Source organism: Lichenostomus cassidix, chromosome 1Ab (assembly GCF_008360975.1).
Source record: "Lichenostomus cassidix isolate B80296 chromosome 1Ab, HeHo_3.0, whole genome shotgun sequence".
Taxonomy (NCBI): domain Eukaryota; kingdom Metazoa; phylum Chordata; class Aves; order Passeriformes; family Meliphagidae; genus Lichenostomus; species Lichenostomus cassidix.
Window position 1 is genome coordinate 6301322 of NC_139481.1, and position 16400 is coordinate 6317721.

At 38.7% G+C, this 16400-nt stretch overlaps 1 protein-coding gene across 3 annotated transcripts in view; it reads left to right on the plus strand.

Annotated features, from left to right (window-relative positions):
* The first annotated feature begins 1301 nt into the window (after positions 1–1301).
* PARPBP (PARP1 binding protein) overlaps positions 1302–16400 on the plus strand; it is a 28619-nt gene continuing 13520 nt past the window's right edge. Inside the window, exons 1-7 of one of the 3 annotated variants that reach the window (XM_085049620.1) lie at positions 1302–1428; positions 2106–2204; positions 2307–2633; positions 5513–5743; positions 6634–6726; positions 7840–8010; positions 9019–9173. In XM_085049620.1, the coding sequence (XP_084905746.1) occupies positions 2484–2633; positions 5513–5743; positions 6634–6726; positions 7840–8010; positions 9019–9173 (800 nt within the window). In that variant the 5' untranslated portion in view covers positions 1302–1428; positions 2106–2204; positions 2307–2483. Of the gene's footprint in view, positions 1429–2105; positions 2205–2306; positions 2634–4086; positions 4183–5512; positions 5744–6633; positions 6727–7839; positions 8011–9018; positions 9174–16400 lie in introns of those variants that run through there. The other 2 variants (XM_085049621.1, XM_085049622.1) reach the window with 2 other exon arrangements.

The window sequence follows — 16400 nt, forward strand, 5'->3', positions numbered from 1 at the left end:
ACACAATGGATTTCAGACTCACTCCTTTTAGTCCCAGTACAGATTTGACACTAGTTTATGTCTTCTTGGGAAATCAGTCTTTAACCACACACCATGTGAAGATCAGGTTGAAATCTCAGACCTTAGACAGGTTTTGGTGTGTAAAGATCTGAAGGTCTCGACATCCAAGGCTGAATGTTTTGCTTGGGAGCCATCCAGGTTTGACACAGGCATCATCCAGACACAGAGAGGCTCTCCATACTTGTGTATTTATTTATTAACTCATACAACAAACCACCATATTACCATAAATACTTTAGCCATGTAGTATGCATAGCTTTGCTCCTACGGCCAAATCCAAATTTTAACTCTTTCTGTAATTTTTACAATTAGGTTTCCCAGGAGCACAAGCCACTGCAGAATCACAGAATGTCAAGGGGTTGGAACGGACCTCAAAGATGATCTAGTCCCAAAACCTGCCATGGCAGCGACACCTCCACTACACCAGGCTGTCAATGCCTCATCCAACCTGGCCTTGAGCACTGCCAGGGCTGGGGCATCCACAATCTCCCTGGGCAACCTTTTCCAGCGGCTAACCATCCCCACCGTAAAGAATTTCTTCCTTACATCTAGCTGAAGTTTTCCCTCTTTCAGTTTGTACCCATTACTCCTTGTCCCATCACTACAGCTCCAGACAAAGAGTCCCTGGCCGGCTTTCCACTTGAGATACTAGAAGGTGCTGTGTGAAGCAACCACTTTAAACTGGAAGAGGGACGATTTAGATTAGGTATTAGGAAGAAATTCTTTCCTGTGAGGGTGGTGATGAACGGGAAAAGGTTCTCCAGAGAAGCTGTTGAGGCAAACTTCTCTTCCCCAGGCTGAACAGCCTGAATTATCAGTCACCAGACCTACCTGAATAATAATAACCGAGAGCATTATTACCTTCATTTCTTTAGGAAACCGAGCCGCGTGGGTGCTTTACCTCCCCCCATCCATGCCCTCCACTCCCTCCTTTCCCCTCCAGGGCCCGGCTGCTGCTGCTCCCCAGCCAGGCCGGGCCGGGGCTGCCCTGCCCGCCTCACACGCACCTCCGCGGGCAAGATCCCGGTCCCAGTACCCGATCCCGATCGCGGTCCCGGCTCCCGCTCTCCCAGCAGCACCCGCCCCGAGGCCCGGCAGCACGGCCTGTGCTTCCGGGGCAGCGGCGCCGCGCCCATTGGGCAGCGCGGCGGATTTGAACGAGGCCGTGTTGCTCCGGCTTCGCCATAGCGGCGGAGCTCCGGCACTGCGCTGAGGGGCGGCAGCGGGGCAGGTTTGAGCGGTGCCCCGTGCCTCGGCCACCCCAGCCTGGACACGCCGCAGCGGCAGCGCTCCTGGGCCGTGCTCAGGGGACAGCGGCGCTGAGGGGACAGCAGAGCTCCGGGCCGTGATGAGGGGACAGCAGCAATGGTAATGCCAATTTCCGCGTCTGAGAGCTGGGGGCTTCGCAGGGCTTTAGGCTCGTTCGGGTTGTTTTTCTGGGAGCGACAGGTGTGTCCCTTGGAAAGCTGTCAGTGGGGAGAAAAGCCTCCGGAGAGGTTTTACTCTGCTTCACGCTGGCTTACAGCCCAGCTGGTTTATCCTGTGTGACCCCCGAGGGACGTTCGCTTATAAAGCGGGTTGTCCCCGTGAAACGGTTTGGAAAGTGACAAGGTGCTGTTGTGCGTGTTTCCCGATGTCTCCTGTTCTCCCTGCCCGCACTCCATCACCTTTCAGAGCCGTGCAATTCACCAGAAAACAAACGCGCTGTGGGCTCTGCCTGAGCTGCGTGAAATAAGGTCAAGGGGTGGATTTGTGTTCTGGAAGTGAACGCAATGAGTGTGGTCCTCTACTGTCGCTGCAGTGTTAGGGAGCTTTGTTTAGAAAAGAACAAGTTTAAAGGCAAATTTTTACTAAATTGTGATTTACCTTGTCTTGACAAATGCAAGGTGATGAGAAAGGCCAAAGTATGAAGTAGTCCAATTATTGTCAGGGAAGATGGCTTATAGAATTAAAATTAAAACAAGGAAGAAGATATATAGGTAACAAAAGTGTTTAGAGTTGTCTGTGCTATTAAGTCTTAGAAATAATTAATCTCTTTTTTCCAGGTTTAGAACATCCTCATAGACACTCATCTGAATGTACAGCAAATGCAGAAAGTGCTGAAGGCTCTCTGAGGCTGCTTTTGGAGACACAAAGACTGTCATGTTTGTGATAACATTTCTTTATGTTGGCATAATGTACAAGGAAAGTAAGGGCTTCATGAAGGTGTGACATACATAAGCATTTTTAACCCCTTATCTTCACAGCTCCTCTGTCACAGTGAGGCAAGTCTGGTTTAGTTGGAAGAGTTCATTCTAGGAACTTGATCTTTAAGAAGATACAACAGGGTTTGCACAGCTTGTTGGGAGGTGAAGACCTGCATATGCCTCTGGCATAGTTCTATTGCTTTTTCTCTTGATTATCTCTGTCTTCTACTCTGGACAATGGTTACTTTGCAGCAAAAAATTTTACACTTGGTCAAGTGTTTCAGAAGACAATGGCCTTTATTTACCAACTCTGAAAGGACTACTGTATGTGGAGCAGACTGCATGTTGATGGCGTTACAACTGTCCATGGCTGAAGTCAATAAACAGGTTAGCATTCTTTTCAGCATGTTCTTGGTACACCTCAGACTTGGTTTCCTTGCTGCACTTAGTGCTTAGCCACCAGTTTGAAATGCTGTTTTGGCTGCTTGTTAAAACAAGGTGTGACTGAAATTAGTAGGATTTGGTGCACTATAGAATCAGGGCTTAGAAAAAGGAACTGCAAGACAGATGGGAAGATGGAAGTGCTTTACATATATATTTGGGCTCCAGACTTGAAACACTACTGTATTTCTGCTGATCTTGTAACTTTGTTTATTTCCATTCAATGTTTCTTTTGTGCTGTAGATCAGAGTGGGAGAACAATGGTATTTGGGGTGCACCCTTTTTTTCTGAGTGCTCCCAAACTGTTTTGCAATGACATGAGAAGAGCACGACTGTAAAACTGGTCTGGTGCAGTCTGCATGAGTTGTGCTTTCTTTCCTAAGTCCATTCTTGGCTGCTGCTTTTCCTGACACTCCTCTTATGTGAATATACAAGTTGTGAGTGTGTACCCAGTGCCAGTGGGAATTATATGGCTTTCTTTGTGTGTGTACAAGAAGTGTTAAATGGTGAAGAGGAGTTATAACCCTAAAGTGTCTCTGAAAAAAAGCTTGTCAGAGCTGGAGGGTGTCTGAAACATACCACAAATAGTTGCAATAGACATTATATTATATACATTATATACAATATATATTTCCTCTCAACACCACTCCTCACTCACCCAAAAAGAAAGGTGTTCAGTGCCTATGCCAAGTAATATTGTCATTTCTCTAAGCCTGGGGTATTGATAGGAGTAACCTATCTATTCCGTGCCTGAAAAGAATGGAACTAGACCCAACACAGGGATGGTGGTTAAGCACAGCATATTCCACACATATTTACACACATATTGCAGAAATGGTTGGTGAGCATTTGTCTGGGGGAGGTGGAAGCCAACATGTTGATGCTGAAATGTGCAAATTTCTGGGTTTTAAAACAATTTTCTGTCAAAATAAAAACTGATTTGCTATCTAGTTAGCACTAGAAAACTTGCAATACCTACAAAATACTAAAAAATGGTGTCTTTGGGCATGAAATGTTGATATTGGATTTCAGGCATTCTAAAATGAGAGTCCCAAGGAAACTTAATATACTGCACTACCAGGAAGTAAAGATGCTTTATAATACCTTATTGGTTCTATTCATATGAAATGAAATACTTGCTCTGCCTTTGGTACAAGGAAAGCATGGGGCTTTTTGAACTTCCTTAAGCTATTAGCTAGTTGACAAATGCTTACTGCAAAAAAACACATTATTTTTAAAATTAATTTTAAAACCAGAGACTTGACAAATTGACTGTGTAAGTAATGGAATATGCCATCACAGTGAATGCCTGATTGCAAAGGTTAATACTTGGAATGCAATATTATTTGGATTTAAAATATTTTTGCAGCACTAATATAAACTTTGCTAATCTCTGCAGGCCCTTGATCTGGTGAGGAAAGGTTTTGATTTATTAGATACCTTATGAAGTTGTACTTTAACTTTGTACTCCTAAAGGATTTTGATTCAAAATAAAGTGAGAAAACAACTTTTTTTTCCCCATCTACTGTTGCTTTGATATGTTTAAATTGAATTACAATATGATTATATGTTTAATTTTTTGAGGGGCTGAAATGAAAATCAGGTGCTTTTCAGAAAACATATATTCCATTTTAATATTCTGGTGATACGTGAAATAACCTAAGTTCATAGTGCTGATCTATCATAACCCATGCACAAATTAGAAGGCAAAAAAGTATTCTGGAGCTAATGTGTGAGTGTTCTTTAATATTCATTCCTAGTTCTTTGCCTAGGCAATATCAAATTAGTTGACTTTCAGGATTTTGGAATGATGTATTTAACGAGATCTATTGAGAAAGTTGTGCAAAATATATTAGAGACCTAAGGAGGATAATTTGGGCTGAAACAAATTATTAGAATTCCTCATGCTTTGGTATTTAGTTGCTAGTGGTACTTATAAGTAATGAATTTGCTTAATGTGAAGATGTCATGAAATGGAATGAAACCTTTGCTCTAGCCAAGAGCCATCTGCCATTATGGACAATGCAAAGCAAGGCTTGGTCTAGATTTATGTCTTATTACATGGTAAATAACACCTTTTCTTTTTGCTGCCATATTTTGGGGAATGCTTTAGATACCATTGGTGTGGACAGAAGTTTACCTGCAGGAACTGGGGACTGGTACTCAGATCAAAGAACAGGGTGTGGACAAAAATGAGGAGTCCAGTTATGAAAGTGGAGATGGTAAGGGCAAGTAGTTGGAGGAGAGGGCAGGGAGGCACATGGAGCATTATTTAATAATCTTGGCAGGAAGAGTGGAGTCTGAATTGTATAGTTAATGTTAATTATAGTACTAGAAACAGAGGTGTGTGCATGGCTTTAAGGTATTTATTAGAAATATGTAGCAACTCTATCAATTGTATTAACATAAGAAAGAAAAGCTCAATTTTTTTTTTTTTTTTGTCATGTGTTTTCCCAGCTTACTGCTTGAGACAAGGTAAGGGAGCTGTAATGACTGACTTAGGGAAGCAAATGCCTGCCATGCTGAAAACTATTTCTGCAAATAAAGAACTTTTTGCAAGAAGTAGTCCTGCAACGTTGTGTGTTTTCTCATGAGTAAAGTTTGATGTACATGCCTGGTATTTGAAAAATCAGGAAAAAATACTGACAGAATATAACAGAATTCAACTGTAAATGCAACACAGTGGAAGAACTTCAGCTATGACTAAAACTTTGTGATATATTTGAAAATCTGTTATAATCTAAATTTATATGCAGCTTGTTTTAAATTTATTTTTAAAGCTATTCTGATTATGAAACACTTTTTGGTTTTCTTGGTTCTATTAGCACCATGGAGACTTCACAGTATCACTTAGTGATGTGTTGGAAACTTGGAACTATTTGTTACATGACAAATTGGGATTATCAGATGAAAACATGAGAGAACCTGAAAGTTATGCTGATGTAAAAAAAGCCTATCATGCCTTCTTAGCGAGAAGCAATATGTTAGATCTAATAGACATATGCCAGAAGTGCTCCAGTCTTGGACTTTTATCTGAGGAAGAAAGCATATCTCCTGTAAGTATTATGTTTGTTTGACCTCTTACATTCTTTTGGCATATTTTTGGTTCCAGTTATGGATTTATGTCACTTTTAGCTATACACAGGAGCTCTGGATTATCCACACATTACTTTGTTTTTCTACTGGGGAAGCAGTTGAGTTTAAATTACTAAATAAAAATATCTTAAATTCACTCCAAAATTATTTCTCTCTGTTGTCCTGCTGGATAGTTAAGTCCCACAACTCTTCTATGAATAAGTCACTCCTTGCCATCGCTTGAACTGAAAAATAAACTGCAGAGATTTGATAGAACTGGAACAAATCTTGGTAATTAACATGTTGTGGAGTTTTGGTTGTATGTTGATGTACAGCCAAAATATTTTTAATGATTACCATTTTGAATATACCACACTCTTTAAATAAGAACTTCTGTATAATATATGTATTTGCATGCTAGACTTTTTTTTTGGAAGTTCCAGTTCAGCCACTCAGTCACAGCTCTGTTGGAGTTTATTGCAGGTCTTTTGTTTCTTTGGGGTTTTTTAATGTGGATTGTTTTGTTTTTTTTTCCTTTTTCCTGGGGAATATAGGGAACTTGGGTGGGTTAATGAGCTCTTCCTAAACTTGGCATAACATATCCAATGTTCTCCAAAATGTAAGGAATAGCTTTTAGTGCAAGTGTGTAACATAACTGAGATAGTTTTTAAGTTAATTTGAGTCTTACACCTCATTTCTCTACTAGAACAGTTATACTTTTAAAGACTAAAACCAAAAGTATATTGTAAGGGCTGTGCTAACCTCAAATGCTAGCAAAGTGGCAGAGAGGTAGCTTTACACCAGGTTTTAAAACCACTTCTGCTTTCTAGTCATCCTCATATTTAAGTTAATTCTGTTCTTTTTATTAAAGGTTCAACTGTTGGAATTTATTTCTGGTGTAAAGAATGGTTCTGTTCTTTCTACTCCTACACAAGTCAACAGACAGGGCTGGGAGCAGATGAAGGTAAAAATTATTTTTCTCTCTTGTAATGATCTGTATCTATTGAAAAGATGAAATATAACCTAGTTTTATTTTCCAATGATTGTTATTCAAATGTGGCTGGTTTAGAAAAAATAGAACCTATGTATTCAAACTCTGTATCACTTGAGTATATTGTTGGTGTGTTTGGGGTTATGTGCTGAGATTTATATTCTGGAAGACAGTCTGGAATGGCAGGCACTTGGTGTAGACTTAATCTGCATTGAAACACCAGGGAATACATTTTTCTACAAGTGCACTGTCACTGAAACATTGTCTTGACTAAGCATTAAATAAATTAAGTCATCTCCTTTGATTTAATTTTATTAGCTTGTATTCCTTTACAAATGAAAGAAATCTGAGTAGCCACTACAGTAGTAGCTGCAGCAAAGCAAACCAGGTTTGGCTGTCCCTGTAGAGGGCTTAAGGACTCTCTAGAAATAGTGATTCTTTCCCTTTATCCTTTCAACCACCCAAATAAGAATCTCTGAATATTCCCTAACAGTGTTTGAAATGCTAGAGCTTTAGCAATTTCCAAACTTCCTTTTCTCAAAATAAATGGCAATTTCAATTCAATATTTGTATATAACTCAAAATATTTCTGCACAAGGAAATATTTTCTGAACTGAGGTTTTCCTCTAAATAACATTTCTACCACTCCACTACCTCAATGGCTTTCCTGCTGCTCTGACTTGTGTAATAAAAATATTCTTTGCTCTTTTTCAATCTTAGCACTATTAAGCCATGTAAGAATTGTTATTAACTTCAGAAATACTAATATTTGCCTTGAGATAGAAAAGGGATATCTGTGAGGTGATTTTTAAATAGAAATTTATAGCAAATTTTAATAACTAGAGATCCAACCCTCAAACACCTTGTGACTATTTGAGTACTGTATATGCAATTCTAACTTATTTATCATGTTTGTTTCCATCAAGACTCCCAGAATCCTCATGCATAAAGTTGCATTTCAAATGATGCAAGGTGAATTCTTACTCTTCCAAAAATTACACCAGTACGTGTCTAATTATCTTTAAAATAAAATGGAACATCATTTAGCAGCAGGATGACCAATTTGTGTGATGTTTTCTTATGCAGGTGACAATCCTGGCAAAGAAGTCTGTCTGTTCATATTTAAGCCTTTTGGTGAATTCTAAGGATGATCTGGCATTGGCTCATATTCTAAATGTTCCTGACAGAGGACTTGGTAGAGAAGCCTTCACTAGCCTGAAACATGCCTCACAGGAGAAAAAAATGTCCATTTTCCTGGTATGTGTGTCAAATGAAACTTCCTGGAGGTCAGAGTCAATGAAGTAGATCTCTAAACAGAGAATGTGGCTTTAATCTGATAGGCAACACCAATCTGTGGCATCTGTGTCTTGTAGAAATCTTGAAAACTAGATTATTTTCCATTGGAAAGGTAAGGTTCCAACTGTGTACTTGATCCATAGGGGATCTTTAGCCCAAAACCAGGAACACTGGCAGGTTTACTTTCTGTGCTAGAGGAATTCCAGTTTTACCCTTTCCAGTCCTAAGAGCTTTATGATTTAGCTCTGTAGTCTGAAATTAAAATTTACATGTAGAATTGTTATTACTTCATCTGTGTCAAGTACATTGGATTGTTATCCTTGCTTTCACCTTTCTGGACAGCCGCTAGGGTTTTTGTTCTGACTGTTGCATTAAAAATTTTGGAGTTGTACTCTAAGGTATACTGCTTTTGGCACATCTTTTCATTGTCTTACAGCAGATAAAAATACATGGACACTTTCAGCATGACAGAAGCCTTAGCTGTCATCATTTTTCATAAGAATTGAGTATGCATTATTTGCACCTCTGAAAATTGTTATAATGCTGGAGTCAACTATTACATGCTTAATTTGAAATTGTCCTTGGGTCATAGACAGCCCTTTGAATATAAGCGTAGTTTTTGTGAGGCCAGCAGGAGCATTTAAACAGCCACAACAACAAAAGAGTTCTGTGTTAATAAGGTTTTGTCCCCAGCTTTGAAAAGGCTGATGTAAATATCAAATTAGCTGGGTCATTTTCACTTTGGCTTGTGTTTTCTATTTTTAATACTGCTCTACTATTTAAGTATTGATCTTGCAAATATTTATGGTGAGATACAATGCTTACAATTAAGAGGTTTGATTTCAGGTAAGTTATTTCTGCTATCAGCCAGCTATAACAGTTTGCAGGCCTGTAGGAGAGGCTCACTTCAACATAAGTACAGTTCATGTATGTCTACAGTTTGATATTTCTGAATATTTCTCCTGACAGATGGCAACATCTTTTATCCGGACCATGGAACTTGGAGGAAGAGCCTGTGCATCTTCTTTGTATGATCCTTTAAGAGCCCATGTAAAAGGGCTTGCATGTTTTATTAATTTTATTGACAAGCTGCAAGAAATTGTTGGTGAAATCTTAAATACAAGGTAAGATTTTCTGTTGCGTTTTTTGTCTTGGGAAGCATCTCCTTCTCTTGTGCTTGAGTCCCAATGAGGAGGAAAAAAAGAAAATCTAATAATTTACTTATTAAAGAATTCAGACTAAGTGTGTACAAATTAAACCTTATTTGAAAACATAATTAAAAACAATTGGGGTAGGCTTATGAATTTTTGGAGGGTTTTTTGTATTAAATTCTTATCAAATCTATGTATGTATGGTGGTTCGGTTACTTCCCTAGTTGTAAATGAAATTTCAAAGATTTCCAACTTGTGAGTCTGGTAAGTACATAAACTGATACGTGCTTTACTTCTTATTAGTTAATGACTTCCTTTTGGTCATTTCATTCTGTTTACCATTATGTAAAGGAGTCTATTGATGAGAGGCTTTTTTTGTCTGCCTGATTCCTTTGCTTTCAAAATCTAGAAACCAAATTGAAAATCTTGGACAGTGGTGGGAAGTGCTTAGGAGTATTTTGAACTTAGTAGGAGGTATTGCACAACCAAGTATCTGCAAACCTGTGGAGAATAACATAAATGTGTTTCTCATCTCCCTTTTGTTCAGCTAAGGAAGTAGATCAGATGAGTTAAGGGAAATCTGTCAAACAGAGTAGAAATTTAATGAAGCTATGATGGTTTGGTTCAAATATGGCACTCCTGATAGCAGGAGAAATGGAAAGATGAAATGAGCTTTGGTAGTTTCGGGGTGTATTCACTGAGAAGACTGAACATACTTACAGATCTCTGGCATGTTGGAATTGTTTGCCTCTCCTCATTCTGTAGAGGTCTAAAATTAGAGGAAATTACTAATCTTTCAAGAACCAGTGGTATGAACATTTCTTAACATTTGGGGGTGCTGTAAAAGTTGTAATGCTAAAACTATTTATAGATTTTGTACAAATAAGACTTGGACAATGTTAATACAGTAAATGGAGAACTTGGATATTCTACTTTTCCGCGCCTGTTTCTTGACAAGGAGCATATCAATGTTGTATTTGTCAGCGAGATGAGTGATTATTATACACCTTAGGATCTGAAAACCCTTTCCTGTTGGCACAAATGAAAAACTGCAGTGCTAATCCACCATTCTGGAAACTCTTTTCTTTTAGGCCGGAAGATCTTCTGAAATGACTTTCCCCAAGTTTGCTAAAAAACGTGTGTGACTTAAAACTGAACGACAGAAGGCCATTTGCCATTGGTTATTATGTGTGATGGTTTGTATGGGGGGATGTGTGGGGTGTGTATACATCTATATCCTTTAAACATCCCCACAGATGTTGTAGAGTAGCAAATTTGGGAGGTTGGCAGCACGTTTTCCTCTCAGCTGGGCGCTGCCCTCGGCGCAGGCAGTGGCCACTGGGTGTCACCATCGCCCAGCTCACACCACAGCCGGGTCCTGCTCGCCGGGTCCTGCTCACCCCATCGGAGCAGCACCACATCCCGAGCCTCGGCAGCTCGCTGCAGCATCTCACACCTCACCTTCATCATGAGGGTTAGTGCTCTCAGCTTCCCCTCGGCACGGAGAAATCTATTTCTTATGTGCTTCTTTTTTTCTTTTCGTTTCTCTGATTGCATCTCGAGGTGCAGTAGTATTTGGGGAGAGAACAAATATTCTCTGCCCAAATTCTGTGTCTGGGCTTGTGCTGGATGTTTGAGTTAATTGGACTGTGTTCACGCAGCCCTGGAGGTTTGCGGTCTGAAGTTGCTGGAAAGTTGTGCAAGCGTATGCAAAACATTGTATATAGGATTGCTTAAATTTAGGATTATAGAATAATTCAGGTTGGAAGGAACAGCAGAAAGTTTTTGGTCCAACATCCTGCTCAAAGCAGGGTCAATTATGGAGTCAGCTCAGGTTAATCAGGGCTTTATCCAGACGAGCTTTGTGCAGTCTCCATCCTTGGAGGTTTTTAATCTCCCTCTTGGCAACCTATTCCACTGCTTGTGTCCTCACGGTGAAAAGTGAGTTTTTTTTCTTATACTGAGTTGCGACTTCTCTAGTTTCAATTTATGCCTATTGTCTCTTTTCAGTGTCTGTCAACATAAGGAGTTTGGCTCCATCTTCTCGTTGCCACTCCGTAGGTATTGGAAAACTGTTCGTAAATCGCCCTGAAGCTTCTCTTCCACAGACTGAACAAGCTGTTCCCTTAGCTGCTTCTCACAGGGCATGTCTCCCTGACCAGCTTGGCAGCCCTCTGCTGAACTTGCTCCAGTTTATCAGTGCCTTTCCTGGACTGGGGGCCCAAAACTGGACACAGTATTCTAAATTTGGTCCAACAAGTGCTGATTAGAGAGGGATAATCACATTCCTCAGACTACTGGCTACGCTACTGTTGATGCAGCCAAGGATACTGTAGGCCTTCTTTGCTGCCAAGGCATGCTCCTGGCTCACGGCTCGCTTGCTGAACATGCACCAAGACTCCCAGGTTTTTTACTCAGAGCTGCTCCCCAGCCTGTATCATTGCAAGGGGTTATTCCTTTCCAAGACTTTGCATGTCTTGTTGAATTTCATATGGTTCCTGTCAGCCCATTCCTCTTGTCTGTTTAGGTATCTTTGCGTGGCAGCTCTGCCCTCAAGCCTACTGACTGTTCCATCCAATTTGGTGTCATCTGCAAACTTGATGAGCACGTATTTTTATAGAGTCACTGCCAAAGAGAATATTAAAAAAACAGGTTTCAGGATAGGCCCCATGTTACTCCATTGTTGCAACGTGTTTGCTACCTTCTGAGTGTGGTCATCCAACCAGTTGTTAACTCCTCTACAGTCTGGATGGATGGACAATTAACATCAATACTCATATGTTGAGAGTGTTGTGTGGCAGTGTTGAAAGCCTTGCTACAATCAAGGTAAATGACAGCCACCATTCTCCCCTGGTCTGCAAATCAAGTAATTTTATTATAGGGAAAAAACAGATTGGTCAGGTATAATTTATACTTGATCAATACATGCTTCTTGTTACCAGCCACCACCTAATCCTTCATATGCCCATATATGTTTTCTTAGAAGACCTTTCATTATTTTCTTAAGGAATGAAATGAGGCTGTTGAACTTGTAGTTCCCCAAACTGTCCTTTTGGTCTTTTTTTTTTTGCAATGATTTGCTTTTATCCATTTGTCAGGGACCTCACCTGGTCACCATGACTTTTTAAAGATGATATAAGTTGTGTTATGGGGGCATTTGCCAATTCTATTAAGGTTCTTGGATGCAGTCCATTTAGTTCAATGTATTTGAATGTACTCAGTACTGTCAAGTGAAACCTTATTTGATCTTTATCCACTGCTGGCAGTTCTTTTTTAAAAAAAATTCTCTACTCAGAGGCCCAGGAGACCAAGTCTGTGAAGACTGAGGCAAAGGCAGCACAGAGTACTTCTGTTTTATGTCTCCACACTGCTGCAAAATCTGCCTTTCAGCAAAGCTCCCTCATTTTCTTTGTTCGGCAGGTGAAGCTCCTTTAACATTCCTTGTAATTCTCAACTCCAGCTGGGCTGTGGTTTTTTTGATAACATCCCTTAAAGCCCAGGTGATGCTTCTAGATAGTTTGTAGTCTGTCCCTTCTTCACCATTCTGTGTCAAACCCTTTTCCATTCAAAGTCATCAGTTCCCTGTTTAGCCAAGCTGGTCTACTGATATTTCTGCATATTTTCCTAAGTGTCGTGATGGACTGCTCATGAGCTCGTAATATTATTATAGTATAATATAATTTATATTATTATAATTAATAACAGCTTTCCTGAGCTCCGTTGCCTTTTAGAGCTTTCTCACAGGGGATTTGATGGCTGCTTATCAAGACTTATTCTGGGAAGAAAACTTGCTCACTTTTATAGTAACTTTGTCACCAGACTTGGGTAGCAAAGCTTGGGATGGAGAAAAGAAGAAACTCTTCCACCAAGCTAAAAGAGAAATTTTAGCCAATCCAGCAACAGCAGCAGCAGCAACATGCAAAAATACTCTGCAACAGGATTTTTTGCTGTGTTTTATGGTTGTAATATTTTGTGAAACTCCAAAGGATCTCAGGTAGTAGAGTCTTCACTTAATATTGGTATCTGTTAGAAAATTAGATTAATGATCACACATCCATTGGTTGAGGTGGAGTTTTTGAGTTCTGTGACTGTTCTGATAGTTTTTTCCTTTTAGAGATATCTTTAAAATCTAGATAAGTTCACTGAAATGATTCCATTGTTGAAATTTTGAAATCTAAATTAACATGAACTATTAATTTTTAAAATTCATTTAAATTTTATTTAAATTTTATTTTTTATTAATTTATTGTTTTATTTACAACATAATTATTATCATAATTTAGAAGGAAGACTGACTAGAAGGGATAAGGTCTTTCCAGTTCTCTATTGCCTTAGACAAAAGGCATTGCTTTGTTTAATGTATCAAGTTCATTCTTGAATTCAATTAGTTTTCTTGCTCCTCTTGCAGAATTAAAAAGACCAAAATTTCTTAACATAAATGTAAAAATTATAAGAGATGTTAATGTAATTCCATGTTTAAAACGAACCTTTGTGGTTCTTCTGGCTGTTAGGACCTGCAAAGTGGATAAGTTTCCAACTTTATTTTGTTCTTATAAATATTTTTTTTAGTGCCATGTCAGATATTTTAAAGTTCATTTAAGTTCAACTGATCTTCTGAGTAATGTAAATCCATAAAAGAGTAATATCAGAGCAATGTGGAATAGGGGGTCATCTTTGTCAAACAAACAAAAACCCAAAACCCCAAACACCCCAGGTGCTTTTGTTTGCCGCATTTTCCTTTTATCATCATGCTTTTAGTTCATCTTTTTGAACCTCACTAGAAATGGATTTAGTAACTAGATTCAACATTTATAAATAAATATATATATATATATATATACACACACACAAGACTAATGGCACAACACAACTTATTTAATGTTATATTCTGGTGTAAAATGGCATAAGCTATGGCATGGTATTTCAGTACTAATCCACGCACAATGAATCAGCATTTTATGTCTTGGCCTGCTGATACACATTCTAGTTGAAGTATAAATAAACTTTTCCCTTTCTTTGCTCCAGTTAGAACTCTGTATATCTGATAGGAGACTGGAACTCATTCCTGGAACAGGAGAAGGAATACAGGGAGAAGAAGAGATTAAATGAACTTTATTCCTAACAGCAAATATCTTTAGTTGGCATTGGGCAACAGAGGCAAAAAAATAAACATAGCAAATGGGTTTTTTTTTTTTAAGATTTATTTTTTCCCAGTGAAAATCTAAAGTAATTGAGTCACATGCCCTTAATTTAAATTAAGGGCATGATTATCTTCATTAACTGTGCCAGTGCCCAGTACTAGTTGTATTATAATATTTTTTTCTTCCAGCATGCATATGTGTGTATATATATATTAATTGTGTGGAAATGATAAAGATGTAAATAAGTTTGACACATCTGTAGACAGAAATAACTGAACCTGCTTTTCACAGGGAATTTCAGTCAATCCTTCACCTGCTTGTTTGTCTTGGAGTTCTGAGTTCAGCGCAGTATTTATGGAACAGATACTCCTGATTTAATACAATACTTTTCTCATTTGAAGATGTTATTTTGGAAAATCTAAGTTTAGGATTGAGGAAAGAAGATCAGTCTGGCAAGAAGCATCAGGAGACTTGGCTACGGTTCCTATGGGCATCTCTGAAACAGAACTCTTCTTCAACAGTGCTCTCCTCTTACCTCTTGACAGCTTGCAGTGGATTTTTTTCCTCCCTTTGAACTCTTCATTCTTTTGTGGTTAGATTGAATTGTGGTGTTTGGAGCAGTGGCACAACAGATTTTTTTTTTCCCAAACTATCCTTTGCGAGATCTGGCTGGGTCTTGACCTTTCTACAGAGACTTGACACGGTGATTTTTCTTTTGGCCAAGTGCATAACATTGTGCTTAAGTTCCTTCAAAGAGTAAGTTTTTCTGTTTAATGACGCCTGCAAATCTACAAATCTAATATGAATTGAGTAATCTTTAGTCCGTAAAAGCTAAAGTTGACAATTGTGTGGAAATATTTGGGTTTTACCCATTAAAAAAAACGAAACTACCAAATAACAACAAAAAGTTGTATGTTAATGTCAGGTTTTTCAAGTGATGTACAGGAGTCTTGTTCAGCCAGAATAAGCCAAAACAGTAAGGTCCCTGGCCCAGTTCCCTCCATGTATTTTAAGTGGAAACAATTAAACAAATTATTTTTCCTCTGACTCAGTTCCTATTCTTACCTAATTCTTCCCTATTTATTTATATTTTATATGATCGTAGACATAGAGTTTCATTTGATGAAGTTTCTTCCAGTCCAAATTTATATTCAGAATTTCACGTGTACCAAATACATCTTTATTTGCATTTGCAAATATCCTTGTAGGCCAACCTGGCAGGAGCATGAAGGATACCAGTAAGCCTGGAGGAAGTTGAAAAATGAGTTTTCGTGTCACTCTTGGCTATGTGACATGGAGTAATGAAGTCATTGCTTTGGGGTTTTGACAGAACTGTCATTTGTAGCATCATAGATGTATCAAAAATCTCTACCACAGGTGCCAATAGCAGCTCAGGATGCTGCATTTCTGCTTTGATGTAGACTGTAAACCTAATTTAGGAAAGAAAAAGCTTTTGGGAAAAGATGCATTATTATGTAGGAGGGTTGAGTGGTTCTTGTAATGCTTTTTCTTTGCCCAGGCTCAAGCAATGGTAAAACATACTTACTGTTTTGTGTAGGTACTGGGCAAAATTTTTAAGCTTTTAACTCAAGAGTCTTATTGTCTCTTTCACAAAGCCTTAATTAGTCAGACACATTTGCTGAAGAAAGAGATTAATGGAGTGTGCCCTTATAGCTAATAGTGATGTTCATGTGGTGTAATTACTATCTATTTAAATAAAATTGAAAGAAGACTGGGATTTTGAAGCACCTTCACAAAGCACAAGAGGCTCAAAAATCGAATAGGGTATTAAACAGGAATGAATGCCTGAGTGAAAAATTTTGTTTACACCTAACAGTTTATGAGCAAAACTCTTAAGTGTAGGTTTAAAGAAAGTACTTTTCTTTGAACTTCCAGGGAGAAGTTAGTTTTGTATTGCAGCTCAGGGTATTACTAAATGCTGAATTCATTACCTTTCCTTGTAATCTTTTTATTTTCCCCAGAAAACTATTGTGTTGGACAATACATTTCCACTGCTGTTTGATTTAAAAGATCAAAGCTGTTCTCTCTGATGAACAGG